This window comes from Bos indicus x Bos taurus, chromosome 19 (assembly GCF_003369695.1).
Source record: "Bos indicus x Bos taurus breed Angus x Brahman F1 hybrid chromosome 19, Bos_hybrid_MaternalHap_v2.0, whole genome shotgun sequence".
Taxonomy (NCBI): domain Eukaryota; kingdom Metazoa; phylum Chordata; class Mammalia; order Artiodactyla; family Bovidae; genus Bos; species Bos indicus x Bos taurus.
Genome location: NC_040094.1, coordinates 12,231,959 through 12,253,226, shown reverse-complemented (window position 1 = coordinate 12,253,226; position 21,268 = coordinate 12,231,959). Strand labels below are relative to the sequence as shown.

The following is a 21,268-nucleotide window of genomic DNA, read 5'->3' as shown; positions in this document are numbered from 1 at the left end:
AATTATGGGTGGTTTATACTCTGGTCTTTGTACTTTTCTCACTTCCTCAATTTTCTTCAGTAAAACACTCTTTTAATAAATATTTTATTTTAAAAAACAGTTCTTTTGCATTAAGTAAGATAAGTAAAATGAAGTCCTCAGTCGTGTCCAACTCTTTGGGACCCCATGGACTGTAGTCTGTCCATGGGATTTTCCAGGCAAGAGTGCTGGAGTGGATTGCCATTTCCTTCTCCAGGGCATCTTCCCTACCCAGGAATAGAACCTGGGTCTCCCGCATTGCAGGCAGACGCTTTACCGTCTGAGCCACCAGGGAAGCTGGTAAGATAGGTAAGCAATTAGCTAAATAATGAAATAAGTTTAAAATTCTTATACTTTTACTCCATAGGATGATCATATTACTGTTAGAACCTTTTTTGGTCAAACTCAATTTTACAGTACTGAAACTTCAAGCTGCCAAGAAATAACATCTGTCAGTGCTTAAAAGTTTCTAATTTTGAAAGAGGCAGGTGGAGTTAACTTTCTTCTGGGAAGACAATAATTAACTATCAAGTGCAAAGAAAAACTTCAAGTGCAGGAATTTAGAGCCACTGAACATTACAGTCTCCAAGTATCACAAGATAGGTCTTGTTTGCTGATGACAAAGAAAGAGATTTCATATGAAACAGGACAGAAGCAGACAAAGCAGCCAGAGCTTGTTTTTAAATGAAGATAAGGGGCTTCCCTGGTGGCTGAGTGGTAAAGGATCCACCTGACAATGCAGGAGGCATGGATTCAATCCCTGATCCAGGAAGATCCCACATGCCACGGAGCAACTAAGCCCATGCACCACAACCTATCGAGCCTGTGCTCTAGAGCCCGGGAGCCACAACTGAGCCCACATGCCTGAGAGACCGTGCCCCGCCACACGAGAAGCCACCACAATGAGAAGCCCATGCACCCCAACAAGGAGCAGTCCCTGCTTGCCAAGCTAGAGACAGTGGGTGTGCAGCAGTGAAGACCCAGCACAGCCAAAAATAAAACAAATATACTTTAACTAGGCTTCCCTCATAGCTCAGTTGGTAAAGAATCTGCCTGCAATGTAGGAGACCCCAGTTCGATTCCTGGGTTGGGAAGATCCCCTGGAGAAGGGCTAAGCTACCCACTCCAGTATTCTCGGACTTCCCTTGTGGCTCAGCTCGTAAAGAATCCGCCTGCAGAGCGGGAAACCTGGGTTTGATCCCTGGGTTGGGAAGATCCCCTGGAGAAGGGAAAGACTACCCACTCCAGTATTCTGGCCTGGAGAATTCCATGGACTGCAACAAAGAGCAGTCCCTGCTTGCCACAGCTAGAGAAAGCTGGTGCGCAGCAATGAAGACCCAGCACAGCCAAAAACAAAATAAATAAGTATTTTTAAAGAACAAAATAAATGATGTTAAGGGACAGAGTTAAGCAAGTAAGCTACCTAAGTGTGAGACTGTATTTAGCATCCCATTGGCTGCTTTAGGAGCAGATAAACAGGTAAAGCTGATAAAACATGTTCAGTATTCATTAGTACTGTTTTTACCTTGAAAATATGTAAATATAACTTCTATATTTAAAATGTTCAATAAATATTTAAAATAAATAACCAACAAGGACCCATGTATAGCACAGGGGACTCAGCTCAATGTTCTGTAATGCTTGTAAGGGTATAACTGAATCACGTGGCTGTACACCTGAAACTAGCATCTCATTTTTAATCAACTATGAAAAGAAAGTGAAAGTGTTAGTCTCTCAGTCACATTCTAGTCTTTGTGACCCCATGGACTGTAGCCCATCGGGCTAATCAGTCCATGGAATTCTCCAGGCAATACTGGAGTGGGTAGCCATTCCCTTCTCCAGGGGAGCCTCTCAACCCAGGGATCAAACCCGTGTCTCCTGCATTGCAGGCGGATTCTTTACCATCTGAACCACCAGGGAAGCCCTTTAATTTAATCAACTATACTCCAATATAAAATCAAAAAATTTTTAAAGTACATAAAAATAAACTTTTACCTAATAATAAAAATTTCAGATATAATAAACAGGAAACCTTTTTTAAGTATAAAAACTGAAAATACAATGGCAATGCTCATATTTTAATGGGGTATTAATAAAGGGATAGTACAAGGGATTTATTATGCTATTTCTTACACATGTTCTTTTAGATCAATACAGTATTTAACTGCAATGCAGAAGACCCAGGTTTGATCCCTGGGTCGGGAAGATCCCCAGGAGAAGGGAACAACTACCCACTCCAGTATCCTTGCCTGGAGAATCCCATGGATAGAGGAGCCTGGCGGGCTACAGTCCACGGGGTTGCAAAGAGTCGGACATGACTGAGTGACTAAACACACTATATATGCACTTGTATTACAAATATTTTTAAACAAATCATATGTGAAAAAATATGTATGTATAAAACATTTTTTTTAATGACTATGATATTCTAATACTTGGCTCTATCTCAGATGTTGGAATCCTGTATTTGAGCTTCAACAGCTACTTGGTGCCTGCTAATAATGTTTATTATAAAGCCCAAAACCACAGACCAGTTAGCAAGGTACTGAAACAACACAACTTTGAAGGTAGGAATAAATTTGAGGCGGAATACTCATCATTTTTGGCTGTGGAAGAGAAAACTTCTCTCATGTTATGACATATTCTGCAGTTAACTTATTCCTTTGGACTAAGAAACCAGGCTAGAAAAAGAAAACATTTCTTAAACTATGGGAAAAAAATGCTCCAAGCAAAGCTCAATCCCTCCGTCTGTCTTCCACACCCGGTCCCCTCTCACCTATCAAGGACATCCCTCTAGGGATTCTCTCGTAAAGCTTCCCTCTCCACTAGATTACTTCCAACAGCATACAATATTCTCTTAACTCTTTCACCTTAAAAAAAAATAAAAAGTCCTCTCTTGACCTTATTTTCCTCTCCAATTACCACATTCATTTCCCTCCTTCTCTTTACAACTTTTCAAAAGAACTGTCTGTACTCACTGTGTTTAGTATTATCTCCTCTAATTTGCCTTTTTTTCATGATTAAGAAGTTGAATATTTTATTATTATTTATTCTCCTGCAAGGCTGTTGCTTCACTGTATAAAAATTGCACCAGCAAACACAGTATATTGCAAAATTAAGATAGTAATATTCTTCATTGGACACTATACAACTAACAAACTTCTCCACTGGCAGTTATTTCTAGTGGGAAGATAATCTTGACCCAAATCCAAGGACAGCTGTAAGCAAGTTACAATGCCATATAAGGTTTAAGATAACCATGTTATCCTTGACTTACATAATTTTCATAATTAGTTTTACCAGAGATAATTTCAGGAATTCTGAATATTATAACTGGAGCCTAGCCTAAAAATCACAGGAAGCTGTGGAAAAAGATGCACAGTGTTTATCTGAAATCATTTGAAAGTTAAAGGGTATTTTCTTCAGGAAACATTGTTATAAGTAGTTTCTTTTGCTAAAAGTTGCTTTTTAAATATCTATCCACCAGGAATTTAAGACAACTATGCTAGATTAAGTTGTTTCAAAGTAGTTTATTTAGGGGTTCCATTTTCATTCAATAGATTTTATGTATTTCTCATATGCTTCTTCCCTCATTAGTTCATCTCGTTCTGAAGCGTTACTGAATGTCATCTTGATCAGCCAACCATCTTCCTAACAAGACTTGTTGACAAGTCCTGGATTTTCTGCTAGAGCCTTATTAATTTCAGTTACTTCTCCTGATAGAGGAAAAGAGAGTTCACTAGCAGCTTTCACACTTTCCAAAGCACCAAACTCCTCTTGTTGGTTCAACTTTGTCCCAACTTTAGGCAGACTACAGTAAACAACATCTCCCAAAGCTTCCTGTGCAAAATTGCTGATTCCCACTGTTCCAACACCATTTTCTGTTGTTACCCATTCGTGTTTTTCTGTGAATTTCCGCACCGACAGCAGAGCAGGGCCGGTGTGCAGCGCCCGGACAGCACCCGCTCTTAGTCCCCAGGGCCATGGCGAGCAGGGCATGCTGGGTGCGAAGATGGCGCGCAGGCTGCCGACTGCGGCCCGCATGCTCCGCACCGCGCACAGCGCCATGTTCGCACGGGTGCAGAGGGTCTCCGCGGGGCACCTAGAGCACCCTAGCTCGCGGGGGCGGGGCGGGACGGGGCGGTCCCCTCTAATTTGCTTTTGAATTTACTAAAATCAGGCTTTAATTCTGAGGGGGGGGGTGGGGGGGGGAGGACCTGTAAGGTCCTGTAAAGGTCAAAGGACCTCTAGCAAGCTAAACCTGATCATCAGCTGAGCCTAAGTCCTAACCTTACTTGATCCATCACCATCATTTGACACAAGTGATCTTGCTCTCTTCTTTGAAACATTCTTCTCTTAGCACGCAGAACATCACAGCCCTCGAGTCTCCTTCCACACCTTCTCCCTTGGTAATCCTACTTAATATCATGATTATAAATATCATACATATGCTGAAGAATCTCAATGCTTCAGTCCAGGTTTATCTCATCTAAATTCCAGGCCAGCATTTACAACTATTTTCAAAACATCCCCACTTCATCAGACATCTCAAACTTAGTGTGTCCCAAACCAGCTCCTGACTGCCCACAAACCTGCCATTTATTTCAGTAGATAGCCATTATCTAGCTCAGGCCAAAAGCCTCCATCCACATCAACCTTGGCTCCTGTCTCTGAAATCTAATGAATTCATCAGCAAAACCTCTCAGCTCTTCAAAATATATATACACTGCTACCAGTCCAAGCCACCATCTTTTGCCTATAATCTTAGAAAAACCTAATCATTTTGTTGTTCAGTGGCTAAGCCGTGTCCAACTCTTGCAATGCCATGGACTATAGCCCGCCAGGCTCCTCTGTCCATGGGATTTCTCAAGCAAGAATACTGGAGTGGGTTGCCATTTCCTTCTCCAGGGAATCTTTCTGACCCAGGGATCAAACCTACCTCTCCTGCATTGCAGGTAGTCTCCTACATTTCAGGCAGATTCTTTACTGCAGAGCCACCAGGGAAGACCAAGAAAAACCTAATTTTTCTACAATCTCCCAGTTCCTTTTCGAAGACTCAATCCAGGCTAAAGTGTACACCAAACCTGAAATTCTTAACTTTCCAATTAAGATCCATCAGACTATTGCATAAGGAACAGCAGCTTCACCTGAACACAGGGTTGAACTGAGCATGTCATTATCTTGAAAGATTCTTCCAGTCTTAAAAATTCTGAGTGATTTGTTAATTCTGCCTGGTATATACATGAAAGTGGACTATACTAGTCTCTGTACTTTCCGATATTATTTTTTTTGCTAGACATTAATTTAAATAAAAACTAAGAGTGTATCTTGGTCCCCTACTACAGTATTCATGGTCTGAGTTCTCCCCAGAATACCTCCTTGTAACTCAATCCTCTAGTATCTATTAAATCACAAGTGTCATATCCCTTAACACATAAAAGTGGGAGACTATTACTTAATGCTTATTATTAGCCCATCTTGTCCCTCAAATGACAGACTATAATTATAGTTGTGGGATATCATCTGTATATCCCTAACAACTGTAGTCAGGAAAAGAAAGCTGCTGAGAAATTCACAGTATATTTAAAACACAATACTCCATATAAATGAAAGAAATTCCTCTGCCACACATTGAAAAGCAACTTTAATTTATAGCTTTCGAAAAGTAAAATCACTCAGCCATGACAAAATACAATCCCTTAAAAGAATTCTCCCTGCATTATAATACTCAATGCCTGCGACATTTTTTTAATTTAATTTTTCTTGGAGTATAGTCGCCTTGCAATGTCGTGTTAGTTTCTACTGTTTAAAGTGAATCAACTATTCGTATACGTGTATCTCCTCTTTTCTGGATTTCTTTCCCGTTTAGGTCACCACAGAGCACCGAGTAGAGTTCCCTGTGCTGTACAGCAGGTTCTCACTGGTCATCTGTTTTATACAAGTATCAGTAGTGTGAATATGTCAATCCCAATCTCCCAGTTCTTCCAACACCCTCCTTTACCCCCTTGGTGTCCATATGTTTGTTCTCGATGTCTATGTCTCTGTTCCTGTTTTGCAAATAAGATCATCTATACCACGCCTGTTACTTTTTAATGACACTTTTTGCTTTGAATATGGAATTACCTACATTTGCTGTTGTTGCTGTTCAGTCACTAAATCATGTCTGACTCTTCGCAACTCCATGGACTGCAGAACACCAGGCTCCTCTGTTCTCTACTACCTCCTGGAGTTTGCTCAAATTCATGTCCATTGGGATGGTGATGCTATCTAACCATCTCATCCTCTACAGCCCCCTTCTCTGTCTGCCTTCAGTCTTACATTCAGCAAGCCAAAATACAGGTGAGTTTTCTTTTTCACACAGAGGAAAACATACTACTTTATACTAATATTATCTATACTAAATGTGACCTTCTGATATTATACAAAGTACCTAAGTTCAATGATAACGTTAATGGCAAAGGAAACCCTTCTGTTGTTTTTTCCTACTGCTTTGATTAGACTGTTACTCTTCATATTAATGTAAGGAAAAATAGGAAAAAGGTTGAAATCAAGCAAAAAACCTTCTATTTCAGTACCAACAGGTTTATGTCTTAATTTACCTTTCGTCAATAAGGTCACTAAAATTGTTAAAATACAGACAATTCAGTTAATCATTAATTCAGCCTGCTAAAAGGAGCACCGAGCCGTCAGGAGTGATTATATGCCCACACATACATGAACTTATGTACCAGAGTATGAAAAGCTAACATTGCAAAGACTGCAGAAAGATGCTGGAGCTTGTTGGAATATCTGACCTTATCTTCTCCAATAGCAGCCTGGAAAGTAACAAAACATAAGCAAATAAGATGAACTATCACCAGAAACACTAGCCTCTACACAACTTACCTAAAGTCTTGGCATTTGCTAGGAGAGCTTCTTCGTAAGACAGAATATAATAAAGCACCAAGAGCTGTGCTGTGATACTGAAACGCTGATGAAGGCGGATGTTGTCACCCTGGGGGTCATATTATAAACAATACTGTTAAATTTCACGAGTGCTTTTTTTTCCCCCTTTGGCCAAAACAGGCAGTATGTGGGATCTGAGTTCTCCAAGCAGGAGAACCCCTGCCCCCTGCATTGGCAGCACAGAGTCTAAACCACTGGACCACCAGGGAAGCTCCAATGAGTACTTTTTGATAGTAAAAGCACTCAAAATAGATTATTCGGTGTTGCTACTCCCAAGCTTAAAGAAACTGGGAGAAATTATTGCTGTCTTCACATTAAACTCAAATTGACAATGTGAAGTTTAAGTTAAATTTGAGATGGCTTGAGAGAGAAAATCAACATGCTTAACAGTCTTTAAACTTCCCTGGTGGCTCAGACTGTAAAGTGTCTGCCTACAATGCGGGAGACCTGGTTTCAATTCTTGGGTGGGGAAGATCCCCTGGAGAAGGAAATGGAAACCCACTCCATCACTCTTGCCTGAAAAATCCCATGAATGGAGGAGCCTTGTAGGCTATAGTCCATGGAGTCACAAAGAGTTGGACACGACTGAGCGACCTCACAGTTTTTAAGACAGGGCTGCTTCTGAAAAAAGTTTACATTTACAGGAATCTCAAGTATTATCTGAAATTACCATGAAGAAAATAATTCCTAAAAAAAAGATAGTGTACATTTAAGTATATTTGGAGAAAAAAAGATTTACTCCAAATTTTCCAAAAATAATCTAGGTATATCTTAAATTCTCAGGAAGCTAGTTTAATGTGTTGAAATGTCACATTATCCTTTGTTAAACATACAACCTCCAAGACATTCCTTAAACTTTAAAATGGAGATTTTGAAATTCTTCTTCAAAAAGTGCCTAATCAACAAACTACATGGAATACCATTTTTTAATATTCATAAGTGATCTAAAGAACTGAATAGCATTTTAAATTCAGAACCACCTAGAAGTGGTTCTCCTCTAATAATCTGGGGGAAAATGTGGAGTAAGTGTGAAGAATAAAAGAAAAATGAACTAATAAATGTTAAAAAAAACAACAACATTATTTTACCCCAGTGACTCCTTCGAAAATATTGAGTATCTCCTGTTCTGTGACTGGCTGATTTGTGGCTTCTGGATTAGATTTAGATGCAGGAGTAAGTATAGAATTTATGTACACGTCAATCAGAGGAAGTAACTGAGGATGGAGTGGAATGGAGGTTTCACAGAGCTGTCTATAAATCCAGTCCTAGAAAAGAAGGTGACAGGCACTAAATTATGGCAATAAGAAAAAGCAAGCAAAATTTTACAAGCACATATAATTTTACATGATTTATGAAAAAGTAAAACTCACTATTAACTTTTAGCAGTTGCTAAATAATATCATCCAGTTTCATAATTGCCTTTGATTTAAAAATGGAAACAATTTTTCTTTCCTAAAATTGAGAATATTGTTCCATGGAAGATAAACCTAAAAATGACAGCTTGAGTTTAGAGTTTGGACTTCAGGTTTTTAATCTATTGGTTTTTAAGTAGTGGGAAAAACACCGTCAAGTCCCTTTTATATCTATATTTAGAGCACCATATATGCTGCTGTAAAAGACCCCACAGCAGAAAGGCATTTAGGGAAAGGAACAGTTTCTCACAACAAGCCTCAGACAGATTAAGAAGGTGGCTCTGACAACCACATATGGGAGATTAACTATCTGCACAAATGCAGGCCAAGAAGAAACACTGGGGGTGCATTTGGACCCTCAATTCTTCTCTACTTCACTTGCAAAAAATATAAAAAGCAGAAGATACAATCAAGATGGAAAATAACTTCACTACATCATAAAAACAAGGACAATCAAATGTGATATAGCAATGCATATGTTGTTCAGGGTTCTTTATAAATAAAATAGCCTCTTAGAAAGGGTTCAAACAAATTTTGTTCTATTTTAACCTCCTGTGGGTTAAGCTTTTTCTTTAGAGGACCTGTTTGCTATAGCCAACTATATAACAAATTGAAAACATATCAAAATATGTGCAAGCTTAAAATTAGAAGTCCTTGTGACAAATGGATTACAAATACTGGTCATGGCTAACCAGCAACCTTCTAAGTTTGGTAAACAAAACCAAGTATAAAGAATGGCAATTTCTTACTAAAGTTTAATGAAATTGCTAAATATCATTGAGAATTTAAAAGGAATTAGTACTATTGTACATTATAACTGAACAGCTATACTGTTTTAAAAATCTGAAATTAAGAGCCTAATTACCGTAACTATGTAAGTGACGAGTAACTAAAAACCTTTCACATACAAATCCACAGTCAAGGTCTGCAAACTCAAAGAGAACTGGGAAAAAAGCATTTACTCAGATTTTAGCTTGAAGAATAAATGTAAGATCATACTTTTATAGATACTTTGTGTTTGGTGAAGGAACGACTCCTCAGAAGCTGGTAAATGCAATGAATAGGCAAAAATCCAGTAATATTGGCACTCAGGTTGCTGGTGACAGGGACTCGAACTGCATGAGCTGTGACAACCTAAAAGGGAAAAATAATAGCAATACATATGACAGAATCACATACAAAATTATTATGAAAGAGAGAGAAGTAGCCAGGTGGACTGTCAATACTAATGTGGTCCTTTGGTGGGAGTGACAAAAACCAATCATGACATGACTTAATTATTTTGAGTGATGAGGTGGCATCACACATATGGGAATTTGTAAAGTTCTCTACTTTTTAAAAATTTACTTCTAAACACAGATACATTGCCAGGGGTTAGAGTAAAGTTAAAAAATATGCAAAATTTGGAATCATAAAATCTGGGCTCAATGACTATAATATATAAAACAGATAAACAACAAGGATTTACCATATAGCACAGAGAACTACATTTAATATAATAAACTATAATAGAAAAGAATCTTAAAAGAGAGAGGGGACATATGTATACATATGGCTGATTCATGTTGATGTTTGGCAGAAACCAACACAATTCTGTAATTATCCTTCAATTAAAAAAAAATAAATAAGAATACAAATATATATATACACATATATATGTATAACCAAATCACTTTGTTGTATATCTGAAACTAACATAATATTGTAGATCATCTATAGTTTAATTTTTTTAAAAAAAAAGGAAAAAAAAGAATAGTTTCCATCACTGAAAAAATAAAATATTATTAGTATTACCCATGGACAAAAGTGCTGAGACCAAATAAGAACAAGTCAATACAAGAATAAGGAATTTAGACTCTAGTCTATAACCTAGTTAGACATGGCACCTTACAGCTAAAAGGTTTAAACAGATCTCTGTTATTTTTCTCCTAACAATCCCAATTGTCAGTGAACTTCCCTGGTAGCTCAGACGGTAAAGAATATGCCTGTGATGAAGGAGATCAGGTTTGATCCCTGGATCAGGAAGGTTCCTCTGGAGAAGAGAATGGCTACTCGTTCTAGTATTCTTGCCTGGAGAATTCCACGGACAGAGAAGCCTGATAGGCTGCAGCGCATGGGTTGGCAGAGTTGGACACTGAGCCCCTAACACTTTGACCCCATGTGAGACCCCCGTCAACAGCATCTAAGACTATATTCTTAGGTATCTACTCAAAGTCTCCAAAATAAGCAAATTTACTTAGCACATGCTTTTCTATGTAGTAAATAGCTTTGAAAACAAATTCGAAACAGGATTTTTCTTTACAGAAGTTTCAAAGATTAAATAAATCATCATTGGAAACTAAAAAGGAATATAAAGACTATGTTATTCTCTTAAACTGAAACATACACAAGTTTTCTCACAAGGAATGTTATAAAATATAGTTAAAGAAGTACCTAAGATAATAGTTAAAACAAGTACCTGCTCAGTAAAAATTTCCTGTGTGAAGACAGTCTTCATCCTGCTCAAGGAGCTTGGCTTAATTACAATCTAAAACAACCAAAACACAACACTGTAAAGCGATTATACTCCAATAAAAAACAAGAAAAGAAAGGCTCTTTTCTACAAAAAAAAAATAAATAAAGCAACCAAAAGATTTCAACAGCAGGTGAAAATAAAATATATGAAGCACAATTTGACTTAATATATAAAATTAACATTCAAATACTCTGTTTCAGAAGTAGCTTCTCAAACCTAACACTAAAATGTATTTTTCCTCAGGAACCAAATATGAAAGTACTTAGTGGGACTTCCCTTATGATCCAGTGGCTAGACTCTGAGCTCCCAATGCAAGGGGGCCCAGGTTCAATCTCTCATCAGGAAACTAGATCCCGCATACCATAAGACATATACAGCCAAATAAATAAAAAAAAATTTTAAGTACTCAGTAAACATATTATTATTGCATTTTAAGTCAGTGGGAAGAAGTGGATTATTTAATAAATGGAGGTGGGCTAGCTCTCTTTCTGGATAATAAACATTTGCATATGACATCATACCCCATATTAACTCCACATGTATTAAAGATTTAAATGTAAAACATGAGGCCACAAAAACACTAGAAGAAAATATAGGTGACCATTTCTATTAACCTGAGGAAAGAAAAGCACTTCTAAGCATAATAACAAAACAAGAACCACAAAAGAAACTTAATATATTACACACATAGAAAATAATTTTCACATGGCAGAAAAGACTGGGAAAAATCCTCTGCAACATATTATACTTCTCCATCTTTAAGACAATAAGGATTATAATATGCACCACTGATTTAATAGTAGCTTTTCAAGTAAATAAAGAAGGGCAAACACTATCACACTAACATTATGCATCAACTATAAAATGAATCCAAGTTTCAATATATGGTAAAATACATGTCTTGAATCAATGAAATATGATATACAAGGCATAACAGCATATCATTTATATATAAAGAGCACTTCTGAATCAGTAAAAGGAAAAATAAATCAATAAAAATCCCTATAGAAAAACTGGGACATCAATGTGTGTGTGTGTATATATATATATACACACACACATGCTCAGTCGTGTCCGACTCTTTGCGACCCCATGGACTGTAGCCTACCAGGCTCCTCAGTCCATGGAATTTTCCAGGCAAGAGTATTGGAGTGGGTTGCCATTTCCTTCTCCAGGGGATCTTCCCAACCTAGGGATTGAACCCGGGTCTCCTGCATTGCAGGTAGAGGCTTTACTGTCTGAGCCACCAGGGAAGCCCTTACTTAGTACTGCTTTCTATAACTTTATCCTAAGGAAGGAATCCAAAAAGTGTTTGAAAATATACATGTATGGATGCCTGTGTGTATATTTACATACATAGGATATTCATCTAAGCATTATTCAGAAATTAGAAAAATCTACATGGCAAATAAAGGAATCATTAAAAATGTCACAATCAGCTCACACAATAACTACAATGCAGCCACTGAAAATTATGTTGTATTAGAATATTTATTGATATGAGGAAGTGCTCATTATATATTGGTAAGTTCATTAAAACCACTATATATATATATATATATATATATATATATATATATATATATCAATTTAAAGAAAGAACAGATACCAGACTATTAATAGTACTTGATATCTCTGAACATGGAATTATATCTTTCCCTTCTTTACTATGTTTTCTACATAGAACATCTATTATTCTCGTAAATAATGTTTACATAATGTATTTTTTTAGAGAGCTCCTGATAAAGTTTCAAACTATTGAACAACTAAAATTACTTCAAAATAAAAACAACCTATTTGCTTAACATTACAAGAAAATGTCCAGTTAGAAACATCTTCTTTAGAAAGAAGATAAGAGGAAATTACCTTCATTCCCAAAGTGGAACAGACCAAGTCAATGATAGCACTGAGCTGGTTGCTATGAAAGTACATAGCGACCAATAATAACATCTCTCCAAAAGAAGCAGAGACGCCTGAAGTACTGTTGAAACAGAAAAGAAAATGTAATTTCCAAAGGAAGGATAAGATAACTTACTCAGCTATCTGATACAAATGAAGTCATCTTACCTTTCAAAGTAAGCCTCTTCTTTGATCATCCAGCTTAGCCACACTACCATCAGCTGCTCCTGTTCAGGAGTACTGTTAATATAGAAAATATATCAGAAGTCACTGGTCTAAATCAGATATACTAGCATAAGAATAAAAAAGCATTCTGGAATTATCTTTGGTGGAAATTATTTTTTCCACAAATGAATTGCTTATTGAATTGGCCATTAATTATCATTGAGATATGTAGTAGTTCTAGAGAAGAACAGAGAAACATAAATTTTCTCCATTAATAAGGACAGCCAAACCCTCTCAAAGTCTCAGTTACTACTTTTGCAGGTTGGAGAGGATAAACTTCCTCACATTCTGTAGAAAAACAAAGGTTCCTTGGGATTAAAATGTTAGAAGAACGTGTATACTAACAGCCGATACTTATTTCCTATAGAAAAAATCCATAGTGTTGAAACTTAATCATTAAAAACTCACAAACTGAGTACGAGGACAGAAGCCAGACCAACTTTTACCTGGGAAATGAAATTTAGTTTGTAGAGGCATTTTGAGCAGAACTCAATATTAGAGGGAAATAAGTGATCATTATTCGAAAAAGTAAAAAGAGACAGCCAGGGGCTAACCATATATGAAGAACAGTTATAGAAATACATGAACACTGACTTGTTTCAAGCAAATTCCTAGGTATAGGTTGAAATGTACACGTCAATTTTGATCTGTAATAGTAATTTCCATTGATCCTCTTCTACTTCACTGCAGTATAAACAGGAAAAATAAAAACCAACCTCAAAGCCTGATACCCAAAACTAAGAAAATTAGAAAGGTCATGCTCAACCATACATATATTACTCCACTTATACAAGACAATGTTATGTAATAGAAAGATTACAGCCTTTAGAGTCTGCCAGACCTGAGTCGGAATCTCTTGTCTGCCAATTACTGTTAGTGTGACCTTGAACAAGACATTTAAATTTCTTGTACTTTAGCTCTCCTACCTATAAAATATAAAGTAAATATTTATATTTTAGGTAATATATGTGTATAACTTTATATATAAAGTGTATAACTTAGGTAATATATAAGTGTATATAACTTTATATATAAAGTGTATAACTTTAGGTAATATATAAGTGTATAACTGAATCACTCTGCTGTATACGAGCAACTAACACAACACAATAAACTGACTATACTTCAGTAAAACAAACTTTTTAAAAAAATTTGATTTATTTATTTGGCCACAGAGGATCTTAGTTGTGGCATGTGGGATCTAGTTCCCTGACCAGGGATCAAACCTGGGCCCCCTGCATTGGGAGCACAGAGTCTTAGCCACTGGACCACCAGGGGAGTCCCAAAAATAAACTTTTTAAAATAAGAAATTACTTCAGGTAAAGAGAAAACACTTCATTTCATGTACTTTAGTTTCACACATTCCTAAAACACACCACTCAAATTACATTAAAGGGATTTGCTTAAAACACATAAATGCTCAGGATGATAATGAAGGACAATACCACAAAATATTGGAAAGCTGGAGCCAATAAGGAGGAGGAGGAGTAACTGACTTAGCAGACCAAGAAAGCAGAATACTAAACTGGCAGGAAGGAAAACCAATATACCACTTACACCACAGAATCCCCAAAGGGCTCAGGAACTGGCACCTCCAGGCGGTTTTGGGAGTGAGAATGAAGACAGAGACCAAATATAGACAGTCTGGATAGTCTAGTTGGACCTCCAGACCAACCCTCCACTCTGCCGTCCCCCAGCAGAGAAGAAACAAGATTGATTCTCTGGAAGAGGGAAAACTGACGGACGACCAGAGCTTTCTGCGGCGCCTTTTGGAAAGTAGAAGAATTAAGTGAACAGCTATAATGCAGGCTGAGATCTCCCAGCCCTTAACCCTCACTTTTTAACTTCACTTATGGATTTCTTCTCAGGCCTTTGCTCTCAGGCAAAAAAAAACAGTCTTCTCCAAGACTCTGAAAAGCCCAAGAGCTTTCTCATCTATGCGTTCAGAAATTCTAATTTGCTTTTTAGTCTCCTAATCTTAAATATGAACAATCAAGCATTACTAAACCTCTGAGAAAAATAGACACCAAAAAAAAAAAAAAGGCAGAAAAAAAGAAACTTAGAGAAAAGAACAGTACAAATAAGACCCCTCTGATCATTATGGGTAACATCAGAGAAACCATGCCACCATGAAGCATCAGACACTATAAAGAAGAAATAAGAAGAATAAAAATGAGCTCTTAGAAGTTAAAAATTAAATAGAAGGTTGAGAAAAAAATCCTAAAAGGTAACATGAGCAGTATCTTTGTGAAGTGATTGAAACGTTCTAAAATTAGATTGTGGTAATGGCTGTACAACCTTGTAAATATACTAAAAACTATTCAATTGTACACTTTAAACTGGGTGAATTTTATGGTATGTACTCCAGTACTCTTGCCTGGAAAATCCCATGGACAGAGGAGCCTGGTAGGCTGCAGTCCATGGGGTCGCTGAGAGTCGGACACGACTGAGCGACTTCCCTTTCACTTTTCACTTTCATGCATTGGAGAAGGAAATGGCAACCCACTCCCGTGTTCTTGCCTGGAGAACCCCAGGGACGGGGGAGCCTGGTGGGCTTCCGTCTATGGGGTTGCACAGAGTCGGACACGACTATAGTGACTTAGCAGCAGTAGCAAACTGTCTCCTAAAGGAGATCAGTTCTGGGTATTCATTGGAAGGTCTGATGTTGAAGCTGAAACTCCAATACTTTGGCCACCTGATGCGAAGAGCTGACTCATTTGAAAAGACCCCTGATGCTGGGAAAAACTGAGGGCAGGAGAAGGAGATGACAGAGGATGAGATGGTTGGATGGCATCACCGACTCAATGGACATGAGTTTGGGTGGGCTCCAGGAGTTGGTATTGGACAGGGAGGCCTGGCGCTCAAGGGGTTGCAAAGAGTTGGACACTACTGAGCGACTGAACGGAACTGAAACTGTGTCTCAATAATGCTGTTTTTTAAAAAGCAGAACAAAACAAAGATAAGGAAAGTAAAAAAGAATAAGAAAATAAGATGATCACTACAGGAAGCCCAATATCAAAACAAGAGGAGGTTTCACAGAAACCAATGTGAAAGACAAATCCGTTCACAGAAATTTCCTAGAACTGAGCAATCTGAGTTCCCAGGTTGAAAAGGTTAACTAAATACCTAGGAGAAAGGACAAAAACAGACCCATACAACAGCACATCACCAAAAAATTTCAAAACCCTAGAAACAAAAAGTTAATCCTTCATGCTCCCATATTTTAAAAAAACAAGCCACAAAAAAGGACCAGGAATCAGAATGTTATCAGATTCCTCAACGGTAACACTGGAAGTTAGAAGACAATACAGCAAGACTTTCAAAATTCTCAAAGGAAATTATTTCCAACTTAGAACTCTATACCTCATCAAACTATCAACCAAGTGTTAAAGTAGAATAAAGACATTTTCAGAAATAGCCTAAATAATTTAATAATCTAAATAATGTAATTAATCTAATTAATCTAAATAATTTACCTCCTACATACCCAACTCTAAAGAAGCAAAATGAGGAAGCAAATGAAAAAAGATGGAGACATAAGATGCAGGAAATAGGAGACCCAACAAAGAAGAGTTAAAGCGAGTCCCCAGAATAATAGTGAAACGCAATTCCAGGATGAGAGCTGTGTATCTGGTGCAGAGGCAACCAGTTCAGATGCAAGGGGGTCAAAAAGCTTCAGGACGGACTGCCTCAAGAAAATGAAACCAAAAGAATAACTAATGAGCCCGAACATCTTGAGAGGAGGGTTAGATTGGCAGAGAGTTTGAAACTGCATTAATCTAAGTACATAAAACACCAAGCAAATGAAAAACAAAGAACAAAAGCAAACAGGACAATTCTTAATGGAAAAACAAGTTTTGCTAAAGAAAAGTAATCATCTATCGCTTGGCTGAGCTCCCAAGAGTGTAACTTAAACAATAAAGTACTGATCAAAGCAAAATAATAATAACTTATGTACAGGGAGAATGGAGAGATACAAAGGATACAGAGAAGGTTGAGGACAGAGAGGAGAACTGATTTCTCATTCTCATAGTGGGACGTCAACAAATACTCCTAAAACAAAAAAATCAGGACATGGCAAATACAGACATAGTAATAAAGATGTGGGAGTCAAAACCAGAAGAATCACCTACAAGAACTGAAAGAAGCTGCCTCTAGGGAAGCGAAAAACAGGGCAAAAGGGATCAGGACGACCATTTGTCTCAAACCTTGAAGAGCTCCTTTGAATCCCTTAAATATATGTATATGAAACTTTGACAAAGACAAACGAAAGAACTGGCATACAGGAGATGCTATTGACACCCTTCTATTAAATGATAATGCCAATGTCCACACCTAGATCACTTTTGCAGTAAGTTAATTAATTCTATATATTGTTTTAATAAATAAACAAAAGCAGACCTTGGGAAAATAGAACAAGTATACAGCTGGGTACCTGACAAGTGTAGAAAAGGCCAGTAGCATGCAAAAGGAGAGTGAAACGAAGCGAACCCCAGCCGGTGTCGCAGGAGGACGGCTTGTCATCAACTGCAGTAATTGCTCAGCTTCTTCCTCAGTTGGTCTAAAAAAGGAATACACTATTAGGTTTTAGTTTTTTCAGTGGAGAGAAGGAAGAAGAGGGGACTTCTCAACAGTTCAACCTTTCAGATATAAATCCTAAGCTTTGGAATGATACCTCACTATTTACAAAATCTTTAATATCTTAAGATGTCAAAAGCAAAGCTGTTGAGTTTGCAACCAGTGCTCTTCCTCAGACACAAATACAGGTAGTCCTCACTTTGCATGGTAGTGTGCGACCACAAAAATAACCATGCAAGCTGAAACTGCATCATGATCTTAGTAATCAGTGGGGAAAATTACAACCGTTCCATTACCTCTAAAATTTCTGTCAAGACATTACAAACTCTGTTGGTTATAATGCCTAAGGAAACTTTTTAAAACAGTTAAACTAATATTTATATAGCATTCTATAATTGAATATATTAGAAACATCAGGAATTCAAGTGTTGTCTTTATAAGATTTATCAAGAGCAGTTTAAACAGCCCTTGCCATTTTCTCGTTGTATAACTTATAGAGTGAGCATCTTCTCTAGGCCTTGATGACTTATCATACCCTTCCCTTCGAAGTTTGGATCAGCTGTCAACATTTCATCCTGTGTACTCTCAGTCATGAAATATTTGAGTTCCTATAATGCAAAGATTTTTGCCACCATCAGTCTTCTGGAGGTCTTCATCCTTTTGGTCCCAGTGACTTCCCTCCAGTTCACCTTCACGAAATTCATCTGGCTATCATACCTAGGGTCTCTCAAATGTCAACATTCTCAGTCAACTATTTCTTCTATTTAGGTTTGGTTCAAATGTCACTTCTGCTGTTAACCACTTTCTCTTTCTTTGCTACACTTTCATTTTTATTGGCCAATTCCCTCTTTCAATTATTCAATTTTGCAAAATATCACATAGGTTTATTCACTGAGAGACGAGGAGGCAGAACTACGACCCAACTTTGCTGTCTGTTCATGAACTGAGTGATAGTTGTTTATGGACCAGTTGCCAAAAGATTTTAAAAGAAATCCTATGATTGGTCACTAATCACAATGTGCTTCCACATAGTGACATGTGGCTTGAAAGTTTTCAGTAAACTTTGTACTTTGGTTAATGATAATAAATAAGAATTTGGTAAATGACTCACATAACTGATACATTACTTGTTGAGGGAGCAGTGTTATTTGATTAAAGTATGTTAACTGAAACTCATATGTATTGGGGTCATGAAAAGTGAGGACTATATGTATAACAGTTGAGGACATTAATCAAAAAGATATAGTACTGTGTCTAAGAAATCTTGTGCTTAGTAATTACAGATCAACTTTGAACAATCTATGATCTCAGTTGTAAAAGGAAACAGGGCAGATTTACTTCGGCTAGCTGTATGGGTTACATAAAGGATCCCTCTCAATCATTCACACAGTCATGTCAAGCTGCGGCTAAGTCATAGGTTTCTTAAACTGCTCTGGCTCCTCCCATATTTATATAATTCTATTTACGATCAGACTAAAATAGATGCATACATCCCAACTAGGAAAGTTCTGCCTTGGGACTTTCTTCTTGACATAGGTCAACTTACTACCTGAGCCCAACAGAAAACCCAAATCCTCTGAATAAAGGGCCTATGGCTCACTTTCTTGGGATTAGAAACAAGAAAGTAAAATGACAAAAAGGTAAAAGATCAAATTATTGAATACTTGAGTCCAGCGATCCCCATCAAAGCACAGTACAGACGTAAGAGTGCACTGGCTTTCACAACATGCTCTTCTTTCAGCCCCGAATACACAGATACATTGGGCTCCAGCTCCACATCAGCTTCTTCCGCAATGCGGGTACTTCTTACTGTGGGGAGAATGCCCATCAACTCCAGAAGAAGCTGCCTTCTCATTTGCCAAAGGACAGAACTACTGGTCTCTCTTTTTCTCTGGAGGAAATATGGACCACAAAAGGAAGAAAGCAAGGAGAACTTACTAAGTCAAAAGGAAGTTCAAACAAAACTCTCCAGTTAGACACCTGTAAATGATCCATTTGAAAGTGAAAGTCGCTCAGTCGTGTCCGATTCTTTGCAACCCCATAGACTATACAGCCCATGGAATTCTCCAGTCCAGAATGTTGTACTGGGTAGCTTTTCCCTTCTCCAGGGGATATTCCCAACCCAGGGACCGAACCCAGGTCTCCCGCACTGCAGGCGGATTCTTTACCAGCTGAGCCACAAGGGAAGCCCAAGAATCCTGGAGTGGGTAGCCTATCCCTTCTCCAGCAGATATTCCCAACCCATGAATTGAACCAGTGTCTCTTGCATTGCAGATGGATTCTTTACCAACTGAGCTATCAGGGAAGCCCTGATCCATTTAAGGAGGCTGTCATAACTGCAGAGTATCATTTTAATCCATTGAGCAAACTCACTGGTTCATTTGACAAATAATCTACTCACTCTTGGCTTCCCTGGTGGTTCAGACAATAAAGAATCTTCCTGCAATGCAGGAGACCCAGATTCAATCCTTGGGTTGGGAAGATACTGTGGAGAAGGGAATGGCTACCCACTCCAGTATTCTTGCCTGGGAAACCCTTGAACAGAGGCCTGGCAGGCTACAGTCCACCAGGTTACAAAAAGTCAGACACAACTGATCAACTAACACTAATACTATTCACCCTAATTTGGACAGGTTGTACAGAAAACACTAAATAAATGATGATTTGAAATGTAAAATATCATGTAAATGATGCTTTCAAACACATAAAGACTAGTGGAGTCTTAAGTACAAAGTGCTCAGATTTGGGGCTTGGATTTAAATCGACAGAAGGGCTTGGATTTAAACAACAGCCCTGCTATTAACTACGTATGTTTAGATACATAAGTTAACCTCTCTCAGCCCCAACTTCCTTAAATGAGAAGGAAACTAATATTTTATTAATAATATTTAATTCCCAGGACTGCTGGAATTAGGGGTTTACAAGCCTGTCACCCCCACAGCTCTTCAGGCAGGGACATCATCTAGTCATCTCATACTCAGGAGGGCCTGACTTATGCCTGACATACAGCAAGCACTCAGTATCTGTTAGATGAATGAACTAACAAAGATGATAAGTATGAAAGCATTTCTAAACCACAAAGGGCTCGGGAAAAGTTGTTATTTTTAGAGTTTCAGAGTAAAATATGGTAAAATTTGTTTTAATAACAATGTTAGACACAAAGAACAATTACAAACAAGAGGCTTATACCAAGAGCTTAGCACAGTGCCTGAAATATACAAGGTACACAAAAAATGTCAACCTCTGGCAAAATTTAAAATTAGTTTTCAAATGGATTATAAATAAAGAAGAACTTGGATAAAGAAAAGTATAGTGAGTTAATGGCATAAAAAAACAGACTGTAGAAGGATCTAAGCAGTATATCTGCTACTGTGAAGTTCACAGACCTCAACAAGTTAAAAACCTTTCTGCATTAGTTCCTGTGTAGGGACAGAACTCTATTCACAGTTATCATGAGATGTTTTTGAAAAGGTACAATATTTTGCAAGTCAAAAACTCTTGTAAAATATAATATATATTCATCAATAAAGGGATACATGTAGTCGATACACACAATAAAATATTAGGCTTAGAAAGGAAGGAAATTCTGACACTTGCCATAACATGCATGAACCCTGAAAACATTGTGCCAAGTAAAAAGAAGCCAAACGCAAAATGAGAAATATTGTATGATTCC

The 21,268-nt window shown here is 37.6% G+C and overlaps 1 protein-coding gene and 1 pseudogene across 7 annotated transcripts in view; both read right to left on the bottom strand.

Annotated features, from left to right (window-relative positions):
• Window positions 1-21,268, bottom strand: part of INTS2 (integrator complex subunit 2) — a 58,016-nt gene that overhangs the window by 28,044 nt on the left and 8,704 nt on the right. For all 7 annotated transcript variants that reach the window (XM_027519777.1, XM_027519778.1, XM_027519779.1 and 4 more), the window contains exons 8-15: window positions 19,257-19,483; window positions 17,450-17,575; window positions 12,958-13,029; window positions 12,757-12,871; window positions 10,834-10,902; window positions 9,375-9,509; window positions 8,052-8,228; window positions 6,904-7,012 (exon numbers count right to left, since the gene is read on the bottom strand). In XM_027519777.1, coding sequence (XP_027375578.1) covers window positions 6,904-7,012; window positions 8,052-8,228; window positions 9,375-9,509; window positions 10,834-10,902; window positions 12,757-12,871; window positions 12,958-13,029; window positions 17,450-17,575; window positions 19,257-19,483 — 1,030 coding nt within the window. The remainder of the gene's footprint in view (window positions 1-6,903; window positions 7,013-8,051; window positions 8,229-9,374; window positions 9,510-10,833; window positions 10,903-12,756; window positions 12,872-12,957; window positions 13,030-17,449; window positions 17,576-19,256; window positions 19,484-21,268) is intronic.
• LOC113878565 lies at window positions 2,459-4,175 on the bottom strand (annotated as a pseudogene).